General features: G+C 36.4%; 1 protein-coding gene across 2 annotated transcripts in view; it reads left to right on the top strand.

Moving 5' to 3' along the window:
* The window catches only part of TRPM7 (transient receptor potential cation channel subfamily M member 7), a 55051-nt gene extending 31890 nt beyond the window's left edge, over positions 1 to 23161 (top strand). The window contains exons 13-40 of one of the 2 annotated variants that reach the window (XM_069866985.1): positions 985 to 1038; positions 1404 to 1544; positions 2143 to 2277; positions 2857 to 3137; positions 3581 to 3809; positions 4999 to 5154; positions 5290 to 5433; positions 6063 to 6191; positions 6503 to 6787; positions 7511 to 7685; positions 8212 to 8344; positions 9156 to 9340; positions 10013 to 10145; positions 10600 to 11315; positions 13349 to 13425; positions 14279 to 14338; positions 15775 to 15856; positions 16252 to 16322; positions 16834 to 16871; positions 17563 to 17588; positions 17874 to 17924; positions 18013 to 18078; positions 18702 to 18985; positions 19326 to 19408; positions 19678 to 19883; positions 20468 to 20519; positions 20606 to 20712; positions 21667 to 23161. In XM_069866985.1, the coding sequence (XP_069723086.1) occupies positions 985 to 1038; positions 1404 to 1544; positions 2143 to 2277; positions 2857 to 3137; positions 3581 to 3809; positions 4999 to 5154; positions 5290 to 5433; positions 6063 to 6191; positions 6503 to 6787; positions 7511 to 7685; positions 8212 to 8344; positions 9156 to 9340; positions 10013 to 10145; positions 10600 to 11315; positions 13349 to 13425; positions 14279 to 14338; positions 15775 to 15856; positions 16252 to 16322; positions 16834 to 16871; positions 17563 to 17588; positions 17874 to 17924; positions 18013 to 18078; positions 18702 to 18985; positions 19326 to 19408; positions 19678 to 19883; positions 20468 to 20519; positions 20606 to 20712; positions 21667 to 21797 (4230 nt within the window). In that variant the 3' untranslated portion in view covers positions 21798 to 23161. Of the gene's footprint in view, positions 1 to 984; positions 1039 to 1403; positions 1545 to 2142; positions 2278 to 2856; positions 3138 to 3580; positions 3810 to 4998; positions 5155 to 5289; positions 5434 to 6062; positions 6192 to 6502; positions 6788 to 7510; positions 7686 to 8211; positions 8345 to 9155; positions 9341 to 10012; positions 10146 to 10599; positions 11316 to 13348; positions 13426 to 14278; positions 14339 to 14675; positions 14774 to 15774; positions 15857 to 16251; positions 16323 to 16833; positions 16872 to 17562; positions 17589 to 17873; positions 17925 to 18012; positions 18079 to 18701; positions 18986 to 19325; positions 19409 to 19677; positions 19884 to 20467; positions 20520 to 20605; positions 20713 to 21666 lie in introns of those variants that run through there. The other variant, XR_011338306.1, reaches the window with a different exon arrangement.
* Positions 23162 to 23907: the final 746 nt, after the last annotated feature.

Genomic DNA, 23907 nt, shown 5'->3' on the forward strand with positions numbered 1-23907 from the left:
TAGTATTATTCATTCATGAGGTCAATCCTGTCTATAGCAGTTAATGTTACCATAGTAGTTGTAAAAATAGTTTATTCTGTGAACTTGCATGGTTATAAATATTAGAAAAATGTTGTTGCCGTAGGTGTTGATTTAAGAATTTAAATATAGTTTTGTGTAAGTATCAAACAGGACAAACCAAAAAATCTTCCACCAAGAAGTAGCTAATATGAGTATGCAAATATGACTTGGGCTTATGTTAACAGTCTCATTGTCTGCTTTTGACAAAAAAAAAAGAAAGGAAAAGGAAGGAATTCTTCAGCTAATAAAGTTCTGTAAAGGAGCCTATGTGATCAGGTTTTGTTGTTTTATTTTTTAAAACGAACCTTTTACGGTGTTGCTCTCACACACTTGATATGCTTTTGATTCAGTTCTGTATGGGTGCTGGGGTAACCTTGTGTCTAAAAGTGTAACGGTTCATGTGCTCACAAGAAATCCAAGAAGGAAGAAAAATTCACTTTGGTAAAAACAGGGAAAGTTCAGACTAAAGATTTTAAAAGTAATGGAGCTTTTATAATGGATCCTGCAGTACTGTGAATATGAGTATCAGTCTGATGTGTTCCTGTAATTAAAAAGTTTACCTGTTAAAACTTGTCTCTATAATTTTATGTTTTAATAATATAAAAACCCTATAATGAAGCTGTTTGCATTTTGTTGGTTTTTTTTCCTTTTTGGACAAAGTATGGGTGTATTAATTATGTCCCAAATTAAACAGAATTAAAATGAAACAAAAAAGGAAATAGTCTATAGCTCATTAAGATAGTTTAAAATATTTGCATGTATTTGATGGCTGCTGTTAGTTTAAAAACTAGGTTTTTTTGGTTTGTTTTTTTTATTTATCTTAGCCAGCATGCAAAAATATTTGGCTTCTACTGTAATCTTCTCATGTTGTCATTGCACTCTTAATTTCTCATTCCAATTTTTTCCTGTTCTTTTTTTATAAAGAAACAAGGCCCAACTAATCCAACACTGTTTCATCTTGTTCGGGATGTCAAACAGGTATGCTGCAAATGTAAAAATCTGTCAGACTAAGTGTTTAGTTTTTTGATTATTTGTTATGCTTGACTGTCAATTTTATCTTATGATGAACGTCTTTTTCATCTTACTTGTGATTGCTTTGCTTTTCGAGGAGACAGAAAGCCGGTACTCCCAGCTAGGAGTATTGGCTTTTAAAACAGTAGGTAAAAAACAGTCCACAGAACAGAAAGAACAGAAAGGAAGCTATAACCTTGTCTTTTTTGAAACTGATAATTGTTGAGCCATGTAGATATTTTTTTGCTAACCATCAAAGGTCTAATTTGTTTTTTGTTTAGAACTATGATGTGACACGTAGAAAAACTAAAAAATACCTTTTGTGTTCTTAGGGAAATCTTCCTCCAGGATATAAAATCAACCTGATTGACGTGGGGCTGGTTATTGAGTATCTCATGGGAGGAACCTATAGATGCACCTATACAAGAAAACGCTTTAGGGCCATATACAACAGTCTCAGCGGCAACAGTCGGGTATGTGGCAGCTGGATAACAGGACATGCTAATTCATATGTTCTCAATTTAAAAAAGACAACATATCATGGAGAAAAATTAGATCCATATTGTTTTGTTCTTGTCAGGAGACTGGTTCTTTTAAAGGCAATAGTAAGGCTTATGAGGGCAGCTGATAGCTGTTTTGGGAATGAGGACAAACAAAAGGTTTTGTTCTCTTGCTCATTATTCTAGCACTTCCAAATTCCTTTTCTGTTATTCCTTCTCTTCCTACTCATAGGGGAAGAATGGGCATTAAACATGCAGATTCACCAGGGTTTGGGAGGCAGATATGTCAGCTTCTTTTAAAGCAACAAGAGTAACTGCAACTTCTTAAAAAAAAAAAAAACAAAACAACAACAAAACCAAAAAACCAACAAACAAACCCAAACCAAAACTGCCTTGTTAAATATGCAGTGAAAGTTCTGGTTGTTGCTGTTATGTAAGCTCATTGCTGTTTCGATAGCAAAGTAACTGTTGAATTGCTCAACTAAGTAGCTATAAACAGATTATTTTATAATACATAGTAGGTAAGGGCAAAGAAACCAAGCCAAACCCCTTCCTCTTATTCTTGTTACAGAGATCTGGGCGAAATGCTTCAAATACTACTCCTCAGATGTGTAAAAGCCACGAGTCTTTTGGTAACAGGGCAGACAAGAAAGAGAAAATGCGCCATAATCACTTCATCAAAACAGCACAGCCATACAAACCAAAGGTACCAATGCGTGAGGGGAACTCTGTGGGGTTTGTTTTAAGTAGTTAAGAGTGGAGAGACTGGTTGAAATCCAGATGCCACTTATGTGCGAGTAGCAGCATTTTTACTGACTTTGGTAAAGCTGGAATTTCAGCCTTGCTTTTGTACTTGTTTATAAACTGTCTAGCATGCTTACAGGATTCTGTAAATAGTATTCAACTTTCTGTATAGTAGTCTTCTGGATAAGCCAGAAGCTTATCTTTGGCACAGTTCTAGTGATGGGAGGTTCCTTACATGGCTTTGTAGGCAGCAAGATTTGGCCATGTGTCTCCACGAGTTTCCTCATTGGTGTGTAGGTACATTAGTTACTGCTTTTTCTTTGATCTATAAATCAAAGTCAGTCTCCCAAGTATTAAAATGAATTGGACTCAACTGAAGTTTTGGAACAAAAGTTCCATGTGCTTTTCAAGTCTTCAGAAATTCTTTTTTGTTTTTATAATTATATGTAATTTCATGTTGGATCACTCAGCATTTTATTTCAAGTTATATAATGACCAAGTTTAGAGATTTAAAATGTATCTGTCTCATTTTATTTTAAAGATTGACACTGGTGCAGAAGAGGGAAAAAAGAAAAGAACCAAAGATGAAATAGTAGACATAGATGATCCTGAAACGAGGCGTTTTGCTTATCCTCTCAACGAGCTGTTGCTTTGGGCGGTGTTAATGAAGAGGCAGAAGATGGCCCTCTTCTTCTGGCAGCATGGAGAGGAGTCCATGGCGAAAGCCTTAGTGGCTTGCAAAGTGTATCGTTCAATGGCATATGAAGCAAAACAAAGTGACCTTGTTGATGATACTTCAGAAGAACTGAAACAATATTCCAAGTAAATAACTTTTATATAAAGATCTTGAACTTTGTAATGCAAATAGTGAGCTGTACATGAGCTGTTATATTGACACACTTGGGGACAATTCCTTTTTGCAAAAAGGATTAAGTGACACTCCTAGTAGAAGTATTAGATATTGTTCTCTCTTGTGAGCTGATACAAGCTGCGATTTATACTTAAACTAGAATGACATGGAATTTGCCAGTTACATTCTATGTGATTTCCTTGTACGTTTTAACAGGTGCTTGGCCTGTCTGTGTTTGTAATAAAAGTCACAGATTCACATGTTGTAGTTAGTATTACTCTACTGCATATCTGTACAGAACAGTAATCGTCCCTTCAACTTGTGCTGCTGGAATTTGATTGTGCAAGAAAATTTGACCTAAACTCAAAGTCACTTCTGTAGGTACTAAATTTTGTTTTGTTTTTCCTCGTTCTAGTGAGTTTGGTCAACTGGCAGTTGAGCTGCTAGAGCAGTCCTTCCGACAAGATGAAACTATGGCAATGAAATTACTAACCTATGAGCTTAAAAATTGGAGCAACTCAACTTGTTTGAAGCTAGCAGTGTCATCAAGGCTTCGTCCATTTGTAGCTCATACTTGTACACAGATGCTGTTATCAGATATGTGGATGGGAAGGCTGAACATGAGGAAGAATTCATGGTACAAGGTAAGCATTGTCACGGTTTATTGTTGTAAAAAGGATCGAAAGAATTTATTTTTAAGCGGAAGGAAAGCATGTTTAAATGCTATTAGTATAAAGCTTTCACAACTATAGCTTATGTTAATAAGTCCTGTAAAACAGTCTCCGATAACATAATTAAAACTGGAAGTATTTATTGTTAATTCTTCTTTTGTCGCTCTATTATCTTTTCAAATAAGGTACAGAAATATAGAAGGCAAAAACCAGGCAAGTAGCCTTTAATCAGAGGCTTAAAGAGATCACGTGAATACTAATCCACTACTAAAATCATAGTGGTAAAAGACCCTAACAGACAGAAAGCCCACTGTAAGAATATATTTTCCTGCATTTGGGCTTTTCACAGGAAGCACATAAGACTTGGTGTAGAAAAGCTTTCATATGTCCTATTTTGGAGGAAGAAACTCAGCAAAAGCTGGGCACAGAATGAAACAAGAGGGGGAAGTTGGGATAGGTTTTCCAATGGTGCCCTTTGTGATACAGATCAATTGAATCAAAATTGGAGTTGCATCTTTCTTTGAGCTGGGCTACCAAAACCTAGTCGTTGCTAGAAATATAATGAAATAAAACTTTCCTACAAAATACCTACAAGCATCATTTAACTTGTGACCTACTAAAATACTCTTTGATAACTGGTTAACCGTTTTCTTGCTTGCTTTATAACAGGCTAATGACAGTAAAGAGCTCTCACTTATTTTCTTCATCCATACCTTAGCTCATTTTTCTACCACAAGTTAAAAAAAAAAACCCAAAATGAACACCAACCCCACAAAGACAAAACCACAACCTCGAGTCCTATATGCTCTTCAAATACACTTCAACAGTACACAGTTCCAGAGTTTCTGGGAGTGGACTAAAGAACAGAGTGTAAACAGAACATATCTGGATTTTCAGGCTTGGAGTACGTTCTTTCTAGTGGCTTTTAGTTTTGGAATTTGGTGATTCTTCCCCTTTCCCACATCTTCTGTATATGTATTCTTAGTCTCCTATGTGTGTACATAAGTAATAACGACTAATTATTTTCTACGTATTTTTTTTTCTCAATAACAAGCAAGTGAAATTAGGATAATAGATTTTAAAGGGATATTTTGTGTGTTGATGTATTGTGATACTTCTCTGTAGCCATGAACTATTTGCACTTAGTCTTCATCTTTTCTAGGTGATACTAAGTATTTTACTCCCTCCTGCTATACTGCTGTTGGAATATAAGACCAAGGCTGAAATGTCGCACATTCCTCAGTCTCAAGATGCACATCAAATGACAATGGATGACAGTGAAAACAACTTCCAGAATGCAGCAGATGAAATACCTATGGTAATGTGGGGTAGGGGGAGATATTAAAAACAATATTTCTGACTTAAAGTAGTTATATTTCTGAGCTAAAGCAAGAGCTAAAATAAGTGTCTGAAAACATGTATCTCTGTATGTTAACAGTCCTTTTCGTTTTAGGAGGTGTTTAAAGAAGTGAGGATCTTGGACAGTACTTCAGAAAAGCATGATATGGAGACTCCAGCAAAACCTAAAAGACTTCCAATTACACAGAAATTTTATGCATTTTATCATGCACCAATTGTGAAGTTTTGGTTTAACACGGTGAGTTTTCTTCTGTGTAACGTGTATTTTATTTGGAAATCTAATGTGGATTTTTGGGTTCTTTACCAGCACATAGTTCTGATACGGATCAAAGTTTAAGCACTTTAAAAAAAACCAAACAAATAAGAAACCCCTTACCTTGCTAAGCTGGAAATGGTTTTAAAGAACTGCGTATGTGCATGCAGTGCTCTGTGGTTGAGTTCATGATGTTGGCTTTGAGAAATATTTTTTTTTTTAAGCTAAGTGTGTAATTAGCATGAATGTTTTTTTCCTGGCTTGAGTAATTAGTTTCATCAGATGCTAGCAGAAATTCTGAAATCATTTATTAGGCTAAAGTGTTCATGCACAGCTTTGTTTAAACTACTGTGATAGAAACTCTGAAATTAGTAATAAAGGAAAAATAGCTGTAATGAGAACAAAGCTTTGCTAATAATAGCTTATTACAGCTATTTTTCCTCTTCTAAGAAGAAAATAATTGTATCCTCTTATAAATAATAACTTGTCTGCTTAAAGGGGTAAATGTAGTACTGTAATCATGCTTGAAGCTTTTATTGTATACCACATCAAAAGATTCCAGGCATAAAGGATGTTTCAGTAATTATATGTCTAATTTTCATTGCTTTTTTTAGTTGGCATACTTAGGATTCCTCATGCTCTATACATTTGTTGTTCTTGTGAAAATGGAAGAATCGCCGTCTGTTCAAGAGTGGATTGTTATTGCTTACATTTTCACATCAGCAATTGAGAAAATTCGTGAGGTATGCCTCTAACAGTCTGGGGGGGTTGTTTTCTTTGTCACTTAGAACAATCTGCTTTAAACTATCTTCATAAACAAGACAACCTAAGAAACTTCAAGCACTGGGGTACATGGTGTGATACCTTTATCTTAAACTTAGGTGTAGGCTGCTAATTTCAATGCCACTGTTTCTTGGCCTGCTGCTTGGACTTAGATTGCTTTTCCTCTGTTTCCAATGGGGAAGAGATGCAAGCCTATTAAAAAGAGGTGGTTTTTTCCTCCTAAATGTTAAGAAACTATCAATGACATCCTGGTCTGTTTTTTTTATTGCAGATTTTTATGTCAGAGGCTGGGAAGATTAATCAGAAAATTAAAGTGTGGTTCAGTGATTACTTCAATATCAGTGACACAGTTGCCATTGTCACTTTTTTCATCGGGTTTGCATTAAGATTTGGAGCCAAGGGAAATTTTGGTGACAATACCTACAGAGAAAATTATGTCTTCGTTGCTGGAAGAATAACGTACTGTCTCAATATAATTTTTTGGTATGTGCGATTACTGGATTTTCTAGCTGTAAATCAACAGGCTGGCCCTTACGTTATGATGATTGGGAAAATGGTAAGTGCTACTTTTTTTACTGGTTTTTTTTTTTTAATTTCCCACTGAAATATGTTTTTCTTGTTGCATCCATTTACACATTTTCTTAAAGTTGCATTTAGAAGAAGGTTGCTTATCCAATGTAATATGTCAGCAATTCTGTGTAGAGAGGTAGCTCGCTGGAATGGAACCTAATGTATTTCAAAACAAGCACTGATTAGAAGGTTTCCTTTATTATGGAGCTTTCTCTGTCACATCTGTAAGAAGCTGGCAAATCTTTCTTCTCGTCTGTTTTGTTTTTAAATGTCAGATTTGAATGAATATGATAATGCCTTTTTCTTGATTTATCTTGTATTGCTTCTCTTTCGGGTCTGAGATTTATTTGTGGTCTTGGTTTTCTGGCCTTTCTACACTCTAGTGCAAGACTTCAACTTGTTTTGTCCCTTAAAGCACCTTCGTATTTTGTGCTGTGGAAAAGGGGAAATAAAGTCTGGCTCTGTTCTTGTCCTTTCTCCCACGAAAATGTTCCAGTTGTTTATATGTAAAACTAAACAACTTGGCTTTACTGTCAGTGAGTGGAATTCATTACTTAACAAATCTTTGAGTGAAATATAAGTATCCTGGACTGTTTTCCTTGTGTAATACATAGAATGCATCAAGCTTACACTGTCACTGTGGAAGTGTTTAAAGTTGTGAAGTCATAATTATGATCTGGTGGGTTAACTGACTTTTTTGTGTTAATAGGTGGCCAACATGTTTTATATTGTGGTGATTATGGCGCTTGTACTACTAAGTTTTGGTGTTCCCAGGAAGGCAATATTGTATCCTAACGAGGCACCCTCTTGGACTCTTGCTAGAGATATTGTGTTTCATCCATACTGGATGATTTTTGGTGAAGTGTATGCCTATGAAATTGATGGTAAGACACTGCAATTTTCAAGCAAGTAAGGAGAAAACTTACTCTGTTTAGGTCTTTTCAAGCTCTTAGGAAATTCTGATTTTATGAAATGAAACGCCCAGTATTGTTGACATAGACTCTGTTCATAGGATTATCTCCTTTGTGGGTGGCATCTGTATAACTTTTTGACTTCACTTTCTAATTATCCTTTATAAAGCTTGAATGGCTTGGAATAAAAACTCCACTTAATTACTAATTTCTAACAAGGCTTTTCCCAGAATGATTTTGGAATTCTCCCCCACAGCTGTCATGCCAAAATTGTGGCTATGGTGGTGTATTATGGTTTTTTTGGGTTTTTCTTCCCTTGTCCAATAATATGATTATTCCATAGTATTAACCGTGTTCCTCAGTACATGGAGACGTTTTGAATTGAGAGTTGATTGTTACAGTAGTTACAAGTAATCTTTTTTTTTTTTCATATCTCTATCTTCTGAGAGTTCTAAAATTTGTTTGTATTTTTTCTGCACCTTTTTTTCCCCTCACACAGTATGTGCAAATAATTCTGATGAAAAAGTTGCTCATCTCTGTGGCCCAGGAACATGGTTGACCCCATTTCTTCAAGCTGTCTACCTCTTTGTACAGTACATAATTATGGTTAATCTCCTTATTGCATTTTTCAAGTAAGTATGAGGGTAATTGTTAATTTTTGTTAACCTTTTGATGAGTTTCTGTTTCACTGCAATAAGATGAGAGGAACTGATAACAGTTCAAAGCAGTTCCTTTTGCTGGAAGTATTTCTAGGTTCTAAGGCTGGTCTTTGTCTCCTCCTCACTGCAAACCTGTGACTAAGTAGGGAAATGTGTGATGTGACTGGCATGTGTCACATCTATAAGGCCAGGGGAACTGGATAAAAGAATTTGAAAGCATTTTTTAAGTTCTCATTGTCAGAAAGCAAACAGAATTTTCTGGATCTGTGTATTGATCGTTGCTCCTAAATTAATTTAATGTTCTCTAGTTGATTGAATTGAATTGTATTAGAGTAAGTTGTCTCCTACCGTCCTCTGCAAGTGTTTGATTTATAGAAATAAGCAGCTTGCTCACACTGAAGAATGGCAGCCTGCAGAATTAACATAGTCTGATATAAAACCTTGAGTTTAGACGTAATTTTTTGTTTGTTTTGCAAACTTGAAATTTTATTTCAATTTATTTCTGAGCAAAAGCACTGAGATGTTACGAGATGAGAGGGTTTTTGACCCTGTCCTTGCTTTGGATCATGCTGTTTCTTTGACTGTTTCCAGCTTCCACTAAAATGATTTCCAGTAAAAGACAAGCATTTGCTTAGCTAGCTTCAGAATTCAAGATTGTTCCCAAGTGTTAAAAAGAAAACCCCATACAAAAAAACCCCAAACACCAAACCACTCCCACCCTACATCCCCTCCCACCATCCCAAAAAACACCTTGATGTTTTAATCCTTTTCTGTTCCCTTTCAGCAACGTGTATTTACAAGTCAAGGCGATTTCAAACATTGTGTGGAAGTACCAACGCTATCATTTCATTATGGCCTACCATGAAAAACCCGTTCTGCCTCCACCACTTATAATTCTTAGCCACATGGCTTCCCTGTTCTGTTGTATATGTAAAAGAAGAAAGACAGACAAGACTTCAGATGGGCCAAGTATGAATAATTATTGTCTGAAATATTGAAGTAATTTTCTTTGTGATTAAAGCAAACTGTCAGAAAAATGCTGTTTTCTTGATTATAATGTATGTTCTCCAGAATGTCAAAGTACGTCTTGATTTTCCTTTTTTAATATTGAATAAGACACTAATTCTGTTCAAAGTCCCAATGTTTTTATTAAGGGTATAATGCACAGCCCCTAGAAATCTCCAGTCAAATTAACCTGTGACAAAAGCAAAGAAACAAAAAAATTAGACTAGGTTTCCTGTTAGTGTTCATGGGGGTAGATGGAATTTTTTCCCTTCTGGAAAACTTCTGTTCTTGTTGAAAACCTTTGCAAATTTAAAAAGGAAAACAAAAAGTCTCACAGATGATAAAATCCAACTAAGGAATCTAGCTTTTACCTCAAAAGAAAAGGGATTGGAAGGTGGAGTGTAAGGAATGATATTGTACCCAGAATTTCTGTTTTGATTCAAGGTCTTTGACCTTGAATATTTTTGCTTGAAAAGGGAGAAGAAGGGTCTGAGGTGGCACTGTGTAGGGGTATTTTTTGTTGTGGCTTTATTTGGTTTTAATTTTTAATTCCTTTTATCATTGTGACTTTCAGTTCCCAGCACCTCTACTACTTAATTATATATGCATCCTCTTAACTGTTCAATCTCTTTTTAGAGCTCTTCCTGACAGAAGAAGATCAAAAGAAACTTCATGATTTTGAAGAGCTGTGTGTTGAGATGTATTTCAATGAAAAGGATGATAAATTTCATTCTGGAAGTGAGGAGAGGATACGAGTCACGTTTGAACGGTACTTACAAATGAAATTTCTGAATAGAGAAGCTTAGAACTCTTGCAGGTTTTTTAAAATATACTTCGAAGGGAGTAAAATGCTGCTCAGGACCTTAAGTATTTATGCAAACTTTAGATGATTTCTATCCATTTCTATGGAGAAACTAGTCATGTGATTGATTCTTCCTGGTTTGTAACAGCACTCAGTAAGCCGAGGCAATCGTACTATTTAGTTCTTCATGATATTTTAATAAAATGCTAAATTTGAAAAAGTGCTGTAGGACCTCTCCTGTTGTCTCTTAATTGTATGCTTCAGAAGTACGCACAAAACAGTCCAGCACTATAGTATATACTGTCTTGAAATTTCAGAGGTTTTTTCCTTATCAAATGGGCAGAAAGTGTTAAAAAGATGTTTCTTTTGTGTATTGAGAAAAATACCTTTCATAGCTACCTCATTATTTGATTTTTCTTAGGGTGGAACAAATGTGCATTCAGATAAAGGAAGTTGGTGATCGTGTCAACTACATAAAACGGTCATTGCAGTCTTTAGATTCACAGATTGGCCACCTGCAGGATCTCTCTGCTCTGACTGTGGATACTCTGAAAACACTGACTGCACAGAAAGCTTCAGAAGCTAGCAAGGTTCATAATGAAATCACACGGGAATTGAGCATTTCAAAACATTTGGCACAAAACCTCATTGAGGATGGTTCTCTGAGATCATCTGTGTGGAAAAAGCACAGCATTGGAAATGTCTTCGGTTCTTTTCCACAAGGAGGCCTTGAAAGTAATAATGCTTTACTGTGTAACATTTCTATACGTGACGAAAAAGAAGGCCATCATAAGACAATTGGTCAGGAGTTAGCTCCAGTTCCACAAAGAGAAGAACTAAACTTCCAAGAGGCAGGTTCCTCAGGCAGTGCCTTATTTTCAAATGCTGTTTCCCCTCCAGAACTTCGTCAACGAATACAGGCTGCAGAGATCTCAAAGTCTGTTAGTAAAAGTAAAAAATTAGGCAATTCATCCAGCAGCATGCCACATGTAACATCCCCAACAGCTAAAATGTTTGTTAGCACTCCATCTCGGCCCAGTTGCAAAAATCAGCTGGATTCTTCAGCAAAGCACGAAGAGACTGTTTTCTCTAAGCCTTCAGAAGGAGATAATAATGTAGAATTTGGTGCATTTGTGGGTAAGTATAACAAAGTAGATTCTGAGTGTCCTGGAGTCATTATTAGCTGCTCTTATCCTCTTGCTTCTGGCTCTGCTTGCCTTGCTTTCACCCAACCTTGTGTTGAAAATGGAGGATACATTAATTGTGGTTTTATTCATGATGAGAGTGACACTAATGATAACTACAGCTGCAGAGTTGACAAATGTGATCACCAGTCCTCTGTCAACTTACTGAAGAACAACCCCCAAAAGAAGTTCTCTTTGTCAACTGGCGACTTGACATCAGCAGTCAACTGTGGTGGCTCGCATGGAAAATTGAATATTAAAGATGGACTTTCCAAAACTCAGCATGTCCATGCAATGGAACTACAAACCCAAGATATATGTTCTAACATCCTTATGGGACTACTTCATAAACTGTGGACCAAATCTAAGCCACAAGGTTTGACTTATCAAGAATTGTATGGTATTTTGGGTGTATTCCGGTTGCAGGTGACTTTATTCTACCATTTTGCTCTGCTTCTTTTGCATTTAACATCTCTAATTTCCCTATGTTGCTTGATTTTTTTTTTTTACTTAAATTATAATTTCTTTATAATTCTGTCATATAGACAATATTTTTCTGAAAAACAGTAGCCAGTTGACGAGTATAGCGGTTTTATGCAATTAGCAGCTCTACAACTTGGTACGGGCATGGTGGACAAACGTTTTGTGACTCGTTATAAAACTCCTACCTCCTCATTGCATAAATTAAAAATATTGTCTATTTCTTGACGTAATTGCAGAAGACTTCTTAGACTGATGGAATCGTGGACAAATATCTTTGTGGTATCTGTGTCAAGCTGAGGGATCCTCCTATACTGTGTTTCTAAACACTGTTACGACTGGGATCTTCCACTGTTGCCTGGGGTAATTTTGGCAGTCATTTTGGAAGCTTCCAAAGTTCTTTAATTAAATGCAGCATTATGCCTTCCCTCAAGTTTTGCTGAACAGTAAAAAGGTGCACATTTTTGGTTAGTTACTTACGTATTTCAGTGGTAAAACAGTGGCAGATTCATTGCAAAACACAGGTGTGGGTTTACTAACTGGTTTCTGTAAAGCAGATAATGCCTTGAGTACACTTACTGTATAGCAGATCACAATCTGGGGTTGTCAGGTTGCCTGCAGAGGTATTGTCTTGCCCCAGTTGTTCAGGGATGCAAAAATATTAATTTTTAGAGAAGTGTTTATTCTGCTGCTTTGAAACTCAGAGTTTTAAGAAGCTACCTACATGCACTAGCATTTTTGGATTCGTGTACTCATAGGGAGACTACACATTTCTACACTCTACAGCTATTTGTTTATAATTGTCTCATGGTTTAAAAAAGGAAAACTTTTTTTTTTTAAAATTCAGAAAGCAAAACTAAACAGAAATAATGGACAGTGTTTGTATAACTCTAATCTTTAAATGTTCTTCACGACTAATCACTTTGAATACTAACTGTACTTATTTTACTGGAGCCACATTTTTAGGATATGGCCCTCTGACATCTGTAGCATTTAGAACATACTCTTCATTCTTACTGTCCATGTTATACAAAACTTGTGATACAGTGCAGCTTTCCATTGTGAATCCAAGTAGGTTTTCATTCATTATAAAGCCACATAGTTGGTAAAATTCTGAAAAATATTTCTTGAAACTAGGAGAATGAAGGGTATATTGTAAAAGCTACCTCACAAAAACTATCTGCTTTTCCTTCATGTGTCATAGCTACATAAAAATACTGTAATTTGGACCGCCCTGTTCCTTTCATGTGAGGAGCATACACTTGAATAAACTTAAAATGTTAATTTTACTTTTTGAATTGTGATAATCCACACCTTAATGCAGGAAAAGCAATGGTTTCATATTAATATTTTGTTAGATTGGAAGGTCTTCAGTAATGCAAACAGGCACACAGAACTTAGATGGTTTGTAACCCTTTGCTGTGGTGATGCAAATTATTGGCATAGTCGGAACATTGAAGGATGCCTTTGATTTTGAATCCTGTTTTTCGCTTCACTGTGTCGAAGGTCACAGAGACAGCATGGAGTTACAGCGGTTTAAAGAAGCAGCAAGCAAGATTAAGGAAAGAAGTGCTGATATTGAGGTAAGCGTGGAAGACTGGCAAACATGTTAATGGAGATAATGTGGTTTTTTTTTTTTTAAATTGTAACTTCACAATGTGCTTTGAAAAAGTCCGGAAGCACTTATAATCAAGGAACTTGCAAAATGCAGCCTGGAAGGAATGTGTATCTGTTTTGTAATTTAAAAAAAAAAAGTCATGAAACACTAGTGAAAACTCATGGAACCTTAACTACACAAATAGTAAGTACCGTTGCTTCATAATATGATACTAATGAAATATTAAACAAGATCTGAGGTTATGCAAGCTGAGATGACTACAACTGTGAATTAAGATAAAATTATGTATCCCATAATTAGTGTTTAATTAAACATTTGACACCTAATTTCAAGATTTCAGTGATTTGAGTAATATTTTGTTGAGCAAGGTGATAGTGCATATGACTTTTAAAAACTACAGAAGTAGTTCATTATGCTTCCAAGAACTGAAAGCCTTTCTTAGTAAACTTATAAAATGGTGTATGATTTCCATTTGAGTAAAGAATAATGGAAATAACTAAATGGAAAATGATTAACTGTAAGAAACTTGTTCTCCAAGTGCTATAGTATGTATAAACAAACTTGTTTTCTTGATGTAGCTGATAAGGTAAGTTAGTAAATACAAGTTACCATTTGCAGTGACCCCTCATTCTGGGGAGAATCTGACTGGAAAATTGCATTATGACCATTTGCAACGTTAGCGTTATGCTGAGTTACTCCTTATGGACCTTCTGATAAGTGTAATGTGTGACCAAAAAGCTCTGTGTGTGTGGGTTTGGCATGTTTTTTTTTTTTGGTAACAGTGTTTACAGTTTGCTTTGGTTCCCTTTTTTTAATAGGAGCAACAGGAAGGCTTCAAAAAAGCTATCTTGGAGGGCATAGAGACAACCAGACTTCAAGTAAGTAAAGGTTTCCATTTATTGGAGACATTACTTCCACCACATACCGAATGTGTTCTTTACAGTGAAGACAGGGAACTCTGGGTTTTTTTATCTCATTATCTGTAAGCAAACCCTAGTCATGTTTTTTAAAAAAGAAAAAATAAAGCTGTACGGTTGAACCTTTGTACAAAAACAGCTGGGTGTCTCCTTGATGTAGGTCTAAATCCAGTGTTTGGTATGTTGGGATGCGAACTCCAGCAGCATTTCCAGACAGTACTGCTGTTCTTAGATGCTTAGTAATAGAGTTGTCCCATCTTAACTGGTGGGACTGGTTTGATTCTTACCTTTCTTGTAGGCCCTGCACTCATTGATTGTAAGATGCTGAAGATCTATACTGAACACTGAAATGCATATATACCTAAAAAATGAGTCTTCAGAAGACACTTTCAGCAGGTGCATTCTCTGTGTTGCATTCCAGTGAAGTATTTGTTTAGGGATGTGAAAAAATAGTCTCTCGTGTGTGTATATATGTGTATATATACACACACTTATACACACACATGCACATGTTTGTATAGACAGACATTGTGGACACACACATACACACAGACGTGTGTGTATGTCTTTAGGTGTGGGGGGTGTGTTCTTTAGGAGGGAAGGGTGGAAAAGGGTGGTAACAATTTTCTAACTGTTATAAATCTTGGAATCAAAAGCACAGTGTAGCATTCCAAGTTCTGGGTTTTTATTCTTCAAAGTCTTGAATTTTTACATTGTATTCAAGTAACCATTGGAATTAATAGACTGGTTGTAAGGAGTGTTCCAGCCCCCTGCCAGTCTGCATGTAGTTGGAGTTTGTGATGAAACTGCCTTTCTCCTTTTTTGCAGAAGAAATATTTTGTTGTCAAAAGTGACCACCTAAACAGATATTCAGAAAGATTTTAATCAGTGCTAAGGAATACATCCCTGAGGAAATTCCATTCATAAACTTTAGGTTTTTATGGCAAGACTTCTCCACATTTTGTTCCTAATTTCAGTGGGTTCAAACTGAGCTGCGCTTTCTCCTAGAGCCACATTCTTAAATTAGAATTGATAGTTAACAAAGGCACGTGACAGAATAGCTGAACTTGGTGCTTATAGAGATTGAGGGTAATGTGTATTTCTGTAATTGTATCTTACTGTAGCATTCTCTCAGTATGGGTCAGTGGTCTTAATGTGCACCTGAAAATGTTAGAGCTGGTGGTTACTGTGAAGAGTATTGTAACTGAATTATGCACTCAGCCTGTACAATTTTCTGCAGCAAGGTTTTTGAGGGACATCCACAAGTTTAAAAAAGAATCAAGATCCTAGATAGTACTAGGAAAGAAAACTGGGTGGATTGTGTGCCAAAAGAGCAGTAGTTGAAAACAAGGATAATGCTGATTAGTGCTGTATGTTTTGTTTGGGTTTTTTTGTAGGGTCTTCAAACAGACTGCGGTCTAAGACAATCTAGTTCTTGTGCTGGGTTTACTGACCCCCTGGGAGTCCATTCAGAACAACGTAAGTGTGTCATCTTTTCAGGTGACCTGATTTTATCTCTGAATTGTGTTGATAAATGCATATTCTTAAGGGATACAAAGGAAACATAGAAAATTACAGTATCTTGAAATGTTTTTGTGATTGGTACCACTTGAATTTACTCCCGTGTCTCATTCTGTCTCTTCTATTCACACCAGTTTAATTCTGTTACCTTGTATTTGCCACACATAATCTCAGTGCTCTAGTTGGGACTGTGCTCATAAAATAAAGATTAGATAGTTGTGGATCAGGCTTTTTTAAACGAGAGCTACGTTTATGATTTAAAGCTTGCTCATTGCTCACCCTATTTAGGAAATAGGTGAGTAACAATGACACAGGCCGTTTTCTGTCCAGTTACAAATCTCTTTTGTTCGTAGTGTTCAGCAAGAGTAGAAGAGCATCGAGTGAAGACACTCCGCAAGCAGATTCTAAAGCAGCGTTACTGACGGTTTGTATCCTCCTCCTTTTTACTGTTAAGCAGAACTAGAAACTGAACAAATACAGGAGAAGAAACAGATTGTGTGAAGGCCAGTACTGATTTGTGGAGCCATTTGTTCAAGGAGGCAACAGAAAGGGACCAGAAACTTTTGGCTGAGGGCAGAAGTTGTGCATGTTCTCTACTGCATAGTGTGCATATTCTTCCTATGAAAACATATGCTGCTTCCCGTTTATGGAAAAAAATTGCAACTTTTTGTTTAAGAAAAGAATTAGTTACATAATCCATAAAACAATAGTGAATGCAGAGTCTTACCTGTTCTTTTAACTGTGGTTACTATTCCTCAGCTGTATATGAGTTTTTCCACTCAACTGTAGTTCGGTACAGCTTAGTGAAATGCTGCAGTACAGGCTGTTTATTGGAAAGATCTTAAAACACATTGCCACCCCAGCTCTGATTAAATATACTATATTTGCCTTGCAAAGCTGAAACTTTCTTTGTTTTTTCCTCCTTTCTTTTAAAGGATTGGATACAAGGTAGACCTTCAAATAGCAGTCAGATGTAAGTAAGCTTCCTACTAATGAAGCAATTCTGTTACTCTTTATTTAGATTTGTTTCTTATTTTGGTTGCTGTCTTTGGCTATAGTGGTATGGAGCTGCATTTAATGAAGAAACAAGGTTTAAGGTTTTTTCCTAATAAATAACTGAATGTGTTCACTGGAATGCTTTGACAGGTTTTGTTTAGATTAATGGGGTCACATGTCAGAGGGCAGAACATGCTCTTAAATGAAAATGACTGTGTTGACACTTAAGGAGCTAGTTTCCTGGTAAAGGTCTTTACCCAACCTTTCAAACTGTAAACCTTCTCTAAAATTGTGCAGACACTACTCGTGTTAACAATTATCCCCTGAGTTAACTGTTAAAGCCATTACCTTATTAATCTGATAACAGAAGGGTAAGCTGTTCTGAACGGGTTTTAATTAAAGCACCTCTGTGGGAATGAGCTCTTGTGGTGCAAACTTTACATAATGCTGTACGTGACTTGGTGGTACTTAAAGTATAGGTCAAAAACCATGAGATCATTTAGCAGCCTTCCATGACTGTTTTGTAATTAAAAAACCTGCACTGCCCTTGAAAAATAGGATAAAAGCAGTACTGTGAGGTTAACAAGGTGACTTAGGACGATATGTCAAAATCATTGGAGACAAAATAAGTTCTTAAGAAGCAATGACTGTTTTGTTGGACTTCACAGGCCCTCTGAGGAAGATGCATTGAATGGTAAGTTTGTTTAACTTTTCATATAAGCGACTGTTTGGGTCGTGTATGGGAATGTTTTTAACGACTGAGAATTTGGAACTTAATGGACACCTAACAGTGTTAGTTATTTATTGCTTAATTGGTAGGCTACCATTGAGCACTGCAATTGTTTTTAATTCACCCCATTCCCAGTACTGGTGAGTTAAGTATGATATGTTATTTTCTACACTACAAGTCTTTTTCTAACTGTCCTTACTTGGCAAGCGTTGTTTGTATATGGTAATTTTAATACACAATATCTTTCAGGTATTGCTTCTCCTTTCAAGCCTATCATGGATATCAATTACTATTACTCAGGTCAGTCCCTCTTAGGAACTAGTGTTCATATTTTTAATGACACTTATTAGATCCTTAAACTTAAACAAATGCTGCAATTTTCCTCTAGCTGTAGAAAGAAATAACTTGATGAGATTATCACAGAGCATTCCATTCACTCCCGTGCCTCCGAGAGGTAAGAATTGTATTTCTTGTTGCTAGTTCACTCTGGTCTGTTGGGGAAGAAAACAAAAGTAAACCCTGTACAGATTGTTTCTAGTACAGAATGATCAAGCCGTATTTTGCACTTGTTCACTGCAAGGGTAAAACTGAAGTTTTAGTGAAGTAAAAGGAGTCGAATGTCTGTCTTACTCAAGAATATAAATAAGTACGACACCTTTTCTAGGGCAGCTCACTTGATTATGAAATCTAGATTTAATTGTAATTGTCCTCAGAAATGGCGATACAGTGACGATAGTATTGTATTAACGTTTTGTGTAACAAACTGTTTTGGAAGGATTCCCTTAAGTTGTCTTGACTCATATAAAGTGTTCATTAATAACATTCAGTGTCCTTTGATGCTGTTTTAATGGTGTCACTAATAGGAGGACAGAACCACAGTGGTATTTTGCTGCTGTATGAAAGAGGTTGGAGAGGGATCTTCCAGCTGGGTAGTTTAAATTTTTTTGGTAGTTCAGGATGTTAGTAACAACAGAATATTGTAGCATGTTGAAACCTATGGAACTGGAGGTTTTCAGTGCTTTTCATTTTAAACTTGGAAAAATAAATGCAGACATTGTTTTTTATGTTGTAACATAGGTGAACCAGTCACTGTGTATCGCCTTGAAGAAAGTTCTCCCAGCATCTTGAATAACAGCATGTCTTCCTGGTCACAACTAGGACTCTGTGCTAAAATTGAATTTTTAAGTAAAGAGGAGATGGGAGGAGGTTTACGTCGAGCTCTTAAAGTAGTATGCACGTGGTCAGAATATGATATCCTGAAATCGGGACATCTTTATATCATCAAGTCTTTCCTTCCGGAAGTTGTGAATACTTGGTCAAGCATTTATAAGGAGGACACTGTGTTACACTTGTGCTTGAGAGTAAGTTTTATCACTGTCAGTGTATAAACATAGACATTGTAGGCATTATATGTTAAATGGGATCCACCCTCCAACCCCTCACCCCCAAAAGCTAGTGTGTATTTATTAAATAAAAGGTTAACCTGGAGTTCTGTATGGGCTAAGAGGTTAAAACTCTGCTCCAATATAGTTTACTTAATCAAAAGAGTTCAAAATCTTAAAAAGTAGATCTAATTTAAAAAGCAAGCCATTTGTTACACTGTCTTGGGGGAATAGAGGCTTATTGTTACTGCTGCCTTTTTGGCTCTTTGGTGTTCTCTGTCAAATAATGCAGCGAATGAATATGGGCTTTGAATTGTAGGAAATTCAGCAGCAGAGGGCAGCACAGAAGCTCACCTTCGCTTTCAATCAAATGAAGCCCAAATCCATTCCGTATTCTCCGAGGTGAGTGCATTAAAAATTCCATTATGTTGCATGCTTTTGACATAGAAGGTGCCTACAGGGTTGTTAGCAGATGTTTCAAATGTATTAAGGTACCGATATGTGAAGATATGTCTCAGAACGTTACTGAGAATGTGTCGAGCAGAACTGTTCTTTGCAATATTTTCTGTTTCAACTTTTTGAACTGATTCTAGTAAATCAAATAAAAATCTACTAGCCATTATGTATTTATTTATTTTGGAAATACAATCATGAACTATGTTTTTTACTAGGTTCCTGGAAGTTTTCCTGTTATATTGCCACTCTGCTGGCCAGTGGTTTGCAGTTGAAGAGTGCATGACTGGAGAGTTTAGAAAATACAACAACAATAATGGTGATGAAATAATTCCAACTAACATGCTAGAGGAAGTTATGCTAGCTTTCAGCCACTGGACATATGAGTATACAAGAGGAGAATTGTTGGTACTAGATCTGCAAGGTAATGTCCTTATTTTGGATTTGGGATTGGGGCCAAGGTAGGTATATGTGGGTTTTTCTCTTGTCATAGCCTTTTGTTAAGATTTTGCATGTGATAAATAACAAGCATTGTTGGCCTAGTTAATCTGAATCTATGGTTGTCTTATTAAATATGGCATTAGATGTTACAGCAACACAGGTAATATAAATATATACATCTTTTCCTAGTGATAAGCACCACTAAAAAAATTCTATTTTGGGGGCACATTTGTGTAGTGCCGGTATGGTAAGCTGTGTTTGTCCTGAATTGTGTATCAGATACTCTGGCTGTGAGAACTATATAGGAAACTTCGTTCTCGCAGGTGAAAACAGAAGTTAGGGATTTCAGGGATATGTAAAAATAGGTGGAAGACATCAGAAGTACAAAGTGCTCGTTTAGGAGCAATTTTTGTAAAGGTAGATGGTGTCACATATTGTTTGATTCCTCCTCTTGTTTTTGTTCTTGGGGAAGCTGAGAACTCATAGCTACAGATGCCAAAGCTTTTAAATATTAATGCATTTATGTAACGTATCAGATCTAACTTTTTCTTCATGTGCTGTCTGAAGGTGTTGGTGAAAATTTGACAGATCCCTCTGTGATAAAAGCTGGAGAAAAAAGGTAAAGAAAAGATGTAAAGAAGAGTATTATGAAATTTTGACCAGAGAACACAGGCAACTGATGTTTACATATGCTTTATTTCTAAGGTCATACGATATGGTGTTTGGTCCGGCCAATTTGGGAGAGGATGCAATAAAAAACTTCAGAGCAAAGCATCACTGTAATTCCTGCTGCAGGAAACTTAAACTTCCTGGTAAGAGCTGCTGTATTTCTGCTGAGACACATCATGAAATATTGTATGATGTGTAGTGAAATAGTTACATCTTGCTTTGAAAGTGGAATAAGTAATAAACAGTAGTTTTGTAATTTTACTTTTAAGACAATGCACCATTTTAAGATAAAATCCTAAATGAAGGAATTAAAAAAGTCTGCTTGTTCCATATCCAGATGCACAGTATTTGAGGAGGATAGACTAGATTGATCAAGGCTTCAGAAGGAACAGTCAAAAATTATAAAGGGTCATAGAAAAAGTAGGGAAAGCAGATCAAGATGATTGCAAGTCTTCAGGCTTTTTGAGCTAAGTAGTGCTTGTGTTTAGTTTTGATTTTTTTTGTGTGTGTGTCTTTATGGTTTGGGTTTTTTTTTTTTATTTGTGGTGTTTGGTTTTATGTTGTTTGTTTTTAAAAATACATCTAGATCTGCAGAAATTCATTCTGTTAAAACTTTCAATTCCAGATATTTTTGCTTCATAGATTACACTACACTCATCTCAAACCTTGACATTGTTTCTCTGTAAAAGGCTTTTAGACTCCAGTGTAACAACATAAGGGACTTGCATGATTCCTGCCTGTTAGTGCGTCTCTTCCAGGTTGTTTCTCATATGAAGGGAGGTCATTTATTTTAAATTTGCGTTGTAAATCCAGGTAACATCAAAACAGATCATGGAAGGGTCCAATTTCCATGGAAAGTTGACTCAATACTTGCTATAGTACCTATAAATAAAATAATTCTGAAGTTTCCATCACTTTTGAAAGCAGAGCTTTAGACTTCTGATTAGACGTATGACAGAATCTTTTTTGACGCGGTGCATATTGAGGAATTCTTCTAAGTGCATAAGCATACTCAAGTCTTTGAAAGACTTTTTTGCCCCATCGATTCTACTAGCTCAAGAAATAGTAATCAGTATGACTTCATTTTGTTTGTACAGATCTGAAGAGGAATGATTACACACCTGACAAGATGATATTTCCTCAGGATGATTCCCCTGAATTGACAATTCAGCCTGGAAGCTGCACCAAAGAATCCGATTCAGCTAATTCTATTCGTCTGATGCTCTAATGAAGTGACCAAATCAGTTGGCTTCATCCAAACTTCATGGAATATCACAGAGTTGTCACTTACCTTTCCTTCGCTAATTAAAAGAAAGATATATCGAAACAAAGATTGCTGTCTTATAAGTGGAGTTTTGGCTAGTCCATAATCTAAGGACCTAACAACTTGTGATAACCATCTGCAGCTTGGCGGCTCATTGTTTTAAAGGTTGAATAATGACAAGTATTTAAGACATGTTTTCAAAGGGGCTTTTTAGCAGAAGGTGGATTATTTTTTTTGTTGTTTTTGTTTTAGTGGAGGATTTTCTTTCTGTAGTCCTGTGGTGTGCAATATGCCTTCAACCAAAAGGATTCTGGTAGCTGATGTCTTAGGGTAAAGCATTTGTCTGTTTGGCAGCCGTCTTGCTGTCACTCAGCAAAAGGCAGGAGAAAGCACCTACCTCTGTAATGCCAGAGTATTCTTTGAGCGTTTTAGGAAGTGTTCCACTAGTGTTTTCTCACTAGGTGTCTTTTAATCTGGCCTGTTGAAGGGGACAGAGCCAAATGAGGTGTGTGTAATGCCAGTAGGCTGAGGCTGAAGGTAGGAACTTGATCTGTTCCAATAGCAAGTGTCTCCTGAATCAGGATTCAGCTTTGGGGCTGTAAAGCTGGGTTTTTTTGTGGAATTGAACTTTCTTGTTTTATACATTTCAATTTTATCAAGTCACCATCAAATAGTAACAAAGCCATGATAGACTGGTATAATTGTATTTAATAGAAGAAATTTGTATGTACTGGTCCCAATAAGTTGCTTTGTAAGAACACAAGTTGGAAGTGCTTTTCCTCGTATGTAGTGACTGCTTCAGAAGTTATGCCTTCCAAAGATCTCGTAAAACCAGTATATTGAAACCGAATGTACACATAACTTCTAAATGTATTTAAAATTGTGTAGAAGACATCTTTAATGTTATGTTATTTGTGGTACTTATTTAAGAGAGACTAGGGTTGGATTAGCATTATGTAAACTACGGGAGATTGCAATGTACCTTCATGCCAATAAAATGTAATTTAATTGTCCCAAATATTGTTGAGCATTCAGCAAGAAAAAACTGTTGTCCAACTGAAGTTTCATGCTGCGATTATTTTTTTTTTTTGTTACATAGGTACTAATTTGTAATTTTTAATTAAAAGGGCAGTATATAGCTCTATAAATTTTTTATTCAGTAGTGTATCTTATAGATACAGACCTAAGGCACGAACACAATAGCTGTTTAAATGGTGTTTTATGTTTGATGGGGAAAGGTAAAATGTTATAAGGATATAATACTGTATACATTTTGTATATCATTAAATCTTTAAAGAATCTAAAATAAATTTATTCTTGTTTACAGACTTCTGCTGTCCATCTTAATCTGAAAGGTTATTTGGGTGAATTTAAGTAACTCTGTGCAGAAAAGTAGAATTTGCCGTGCTGGATCAAAGCAGTTTTCCACCTTTGAGGTATCTCAACTTTGGCTAACACTGGAAACTGGGCGGTGGGGGGAGAAAAAACTCTCATAGCAGACAAACATGTGATGGGGTTAATAAGACAAAAATATTTTGAGGCTCTTTACTGTGTTTGTTTAGAACTAGGACCTGCTTTGTGGATGCCTGACTGCATCCCCTTTTGTTGCTCTGAGGCAGTTGAATATTCAAGATGTGCTTACCCCTTTTTAATGCTATATTCTTAACTAAGTACCAGCAACAGTCCTTGAAGGGGCTACAAGAAAGCTAGGGAGGGGCTGTTTATAAGTGCTTGTAGTGACAGGACGAGGGGCAATGGGTATAAACTGGAGAGGGGCAGATTTAGACTAGACATAATGAGGAATTTCTTCACCCTGAGGGTGGTGAGGCGCTGGCCCAGGTTGCCCAGGGAAGCTGTGGCTGCCCCATCCCTGGAGGGGTTCAAGGCCGGGCTGGATGGGGCTTTGAGCAGCCTGGCCTGGTGGGAGGTGTCCCTGCCCAGGGCAGGGGGGGAACTGGATGATCTTTGAGGTCCCTTCCAACCCACATTATTCTATGATTCTATAACAGTTAATCTGTAAGTGAGGCTGGCTCTTCAGGTTGGGAAGGATATTCAAGTTGGGAACCTCAGATAT

Source organism: Phaenicophaeus curvirostris, chromosome 12, assembly GCF_032191515.1.
Source record: "Phaenicophaeus curvirostris isolate KB17595 chromosome 12, BPBGC_Pcur_1.0, whole genome shotgun sequence".
NCBI lineage: Eukaryota > Metazoa > Chordata > Aves > Cuculiformes > Cuculidae > Phaenicophaeus > Phaenicophaeus curvirostris.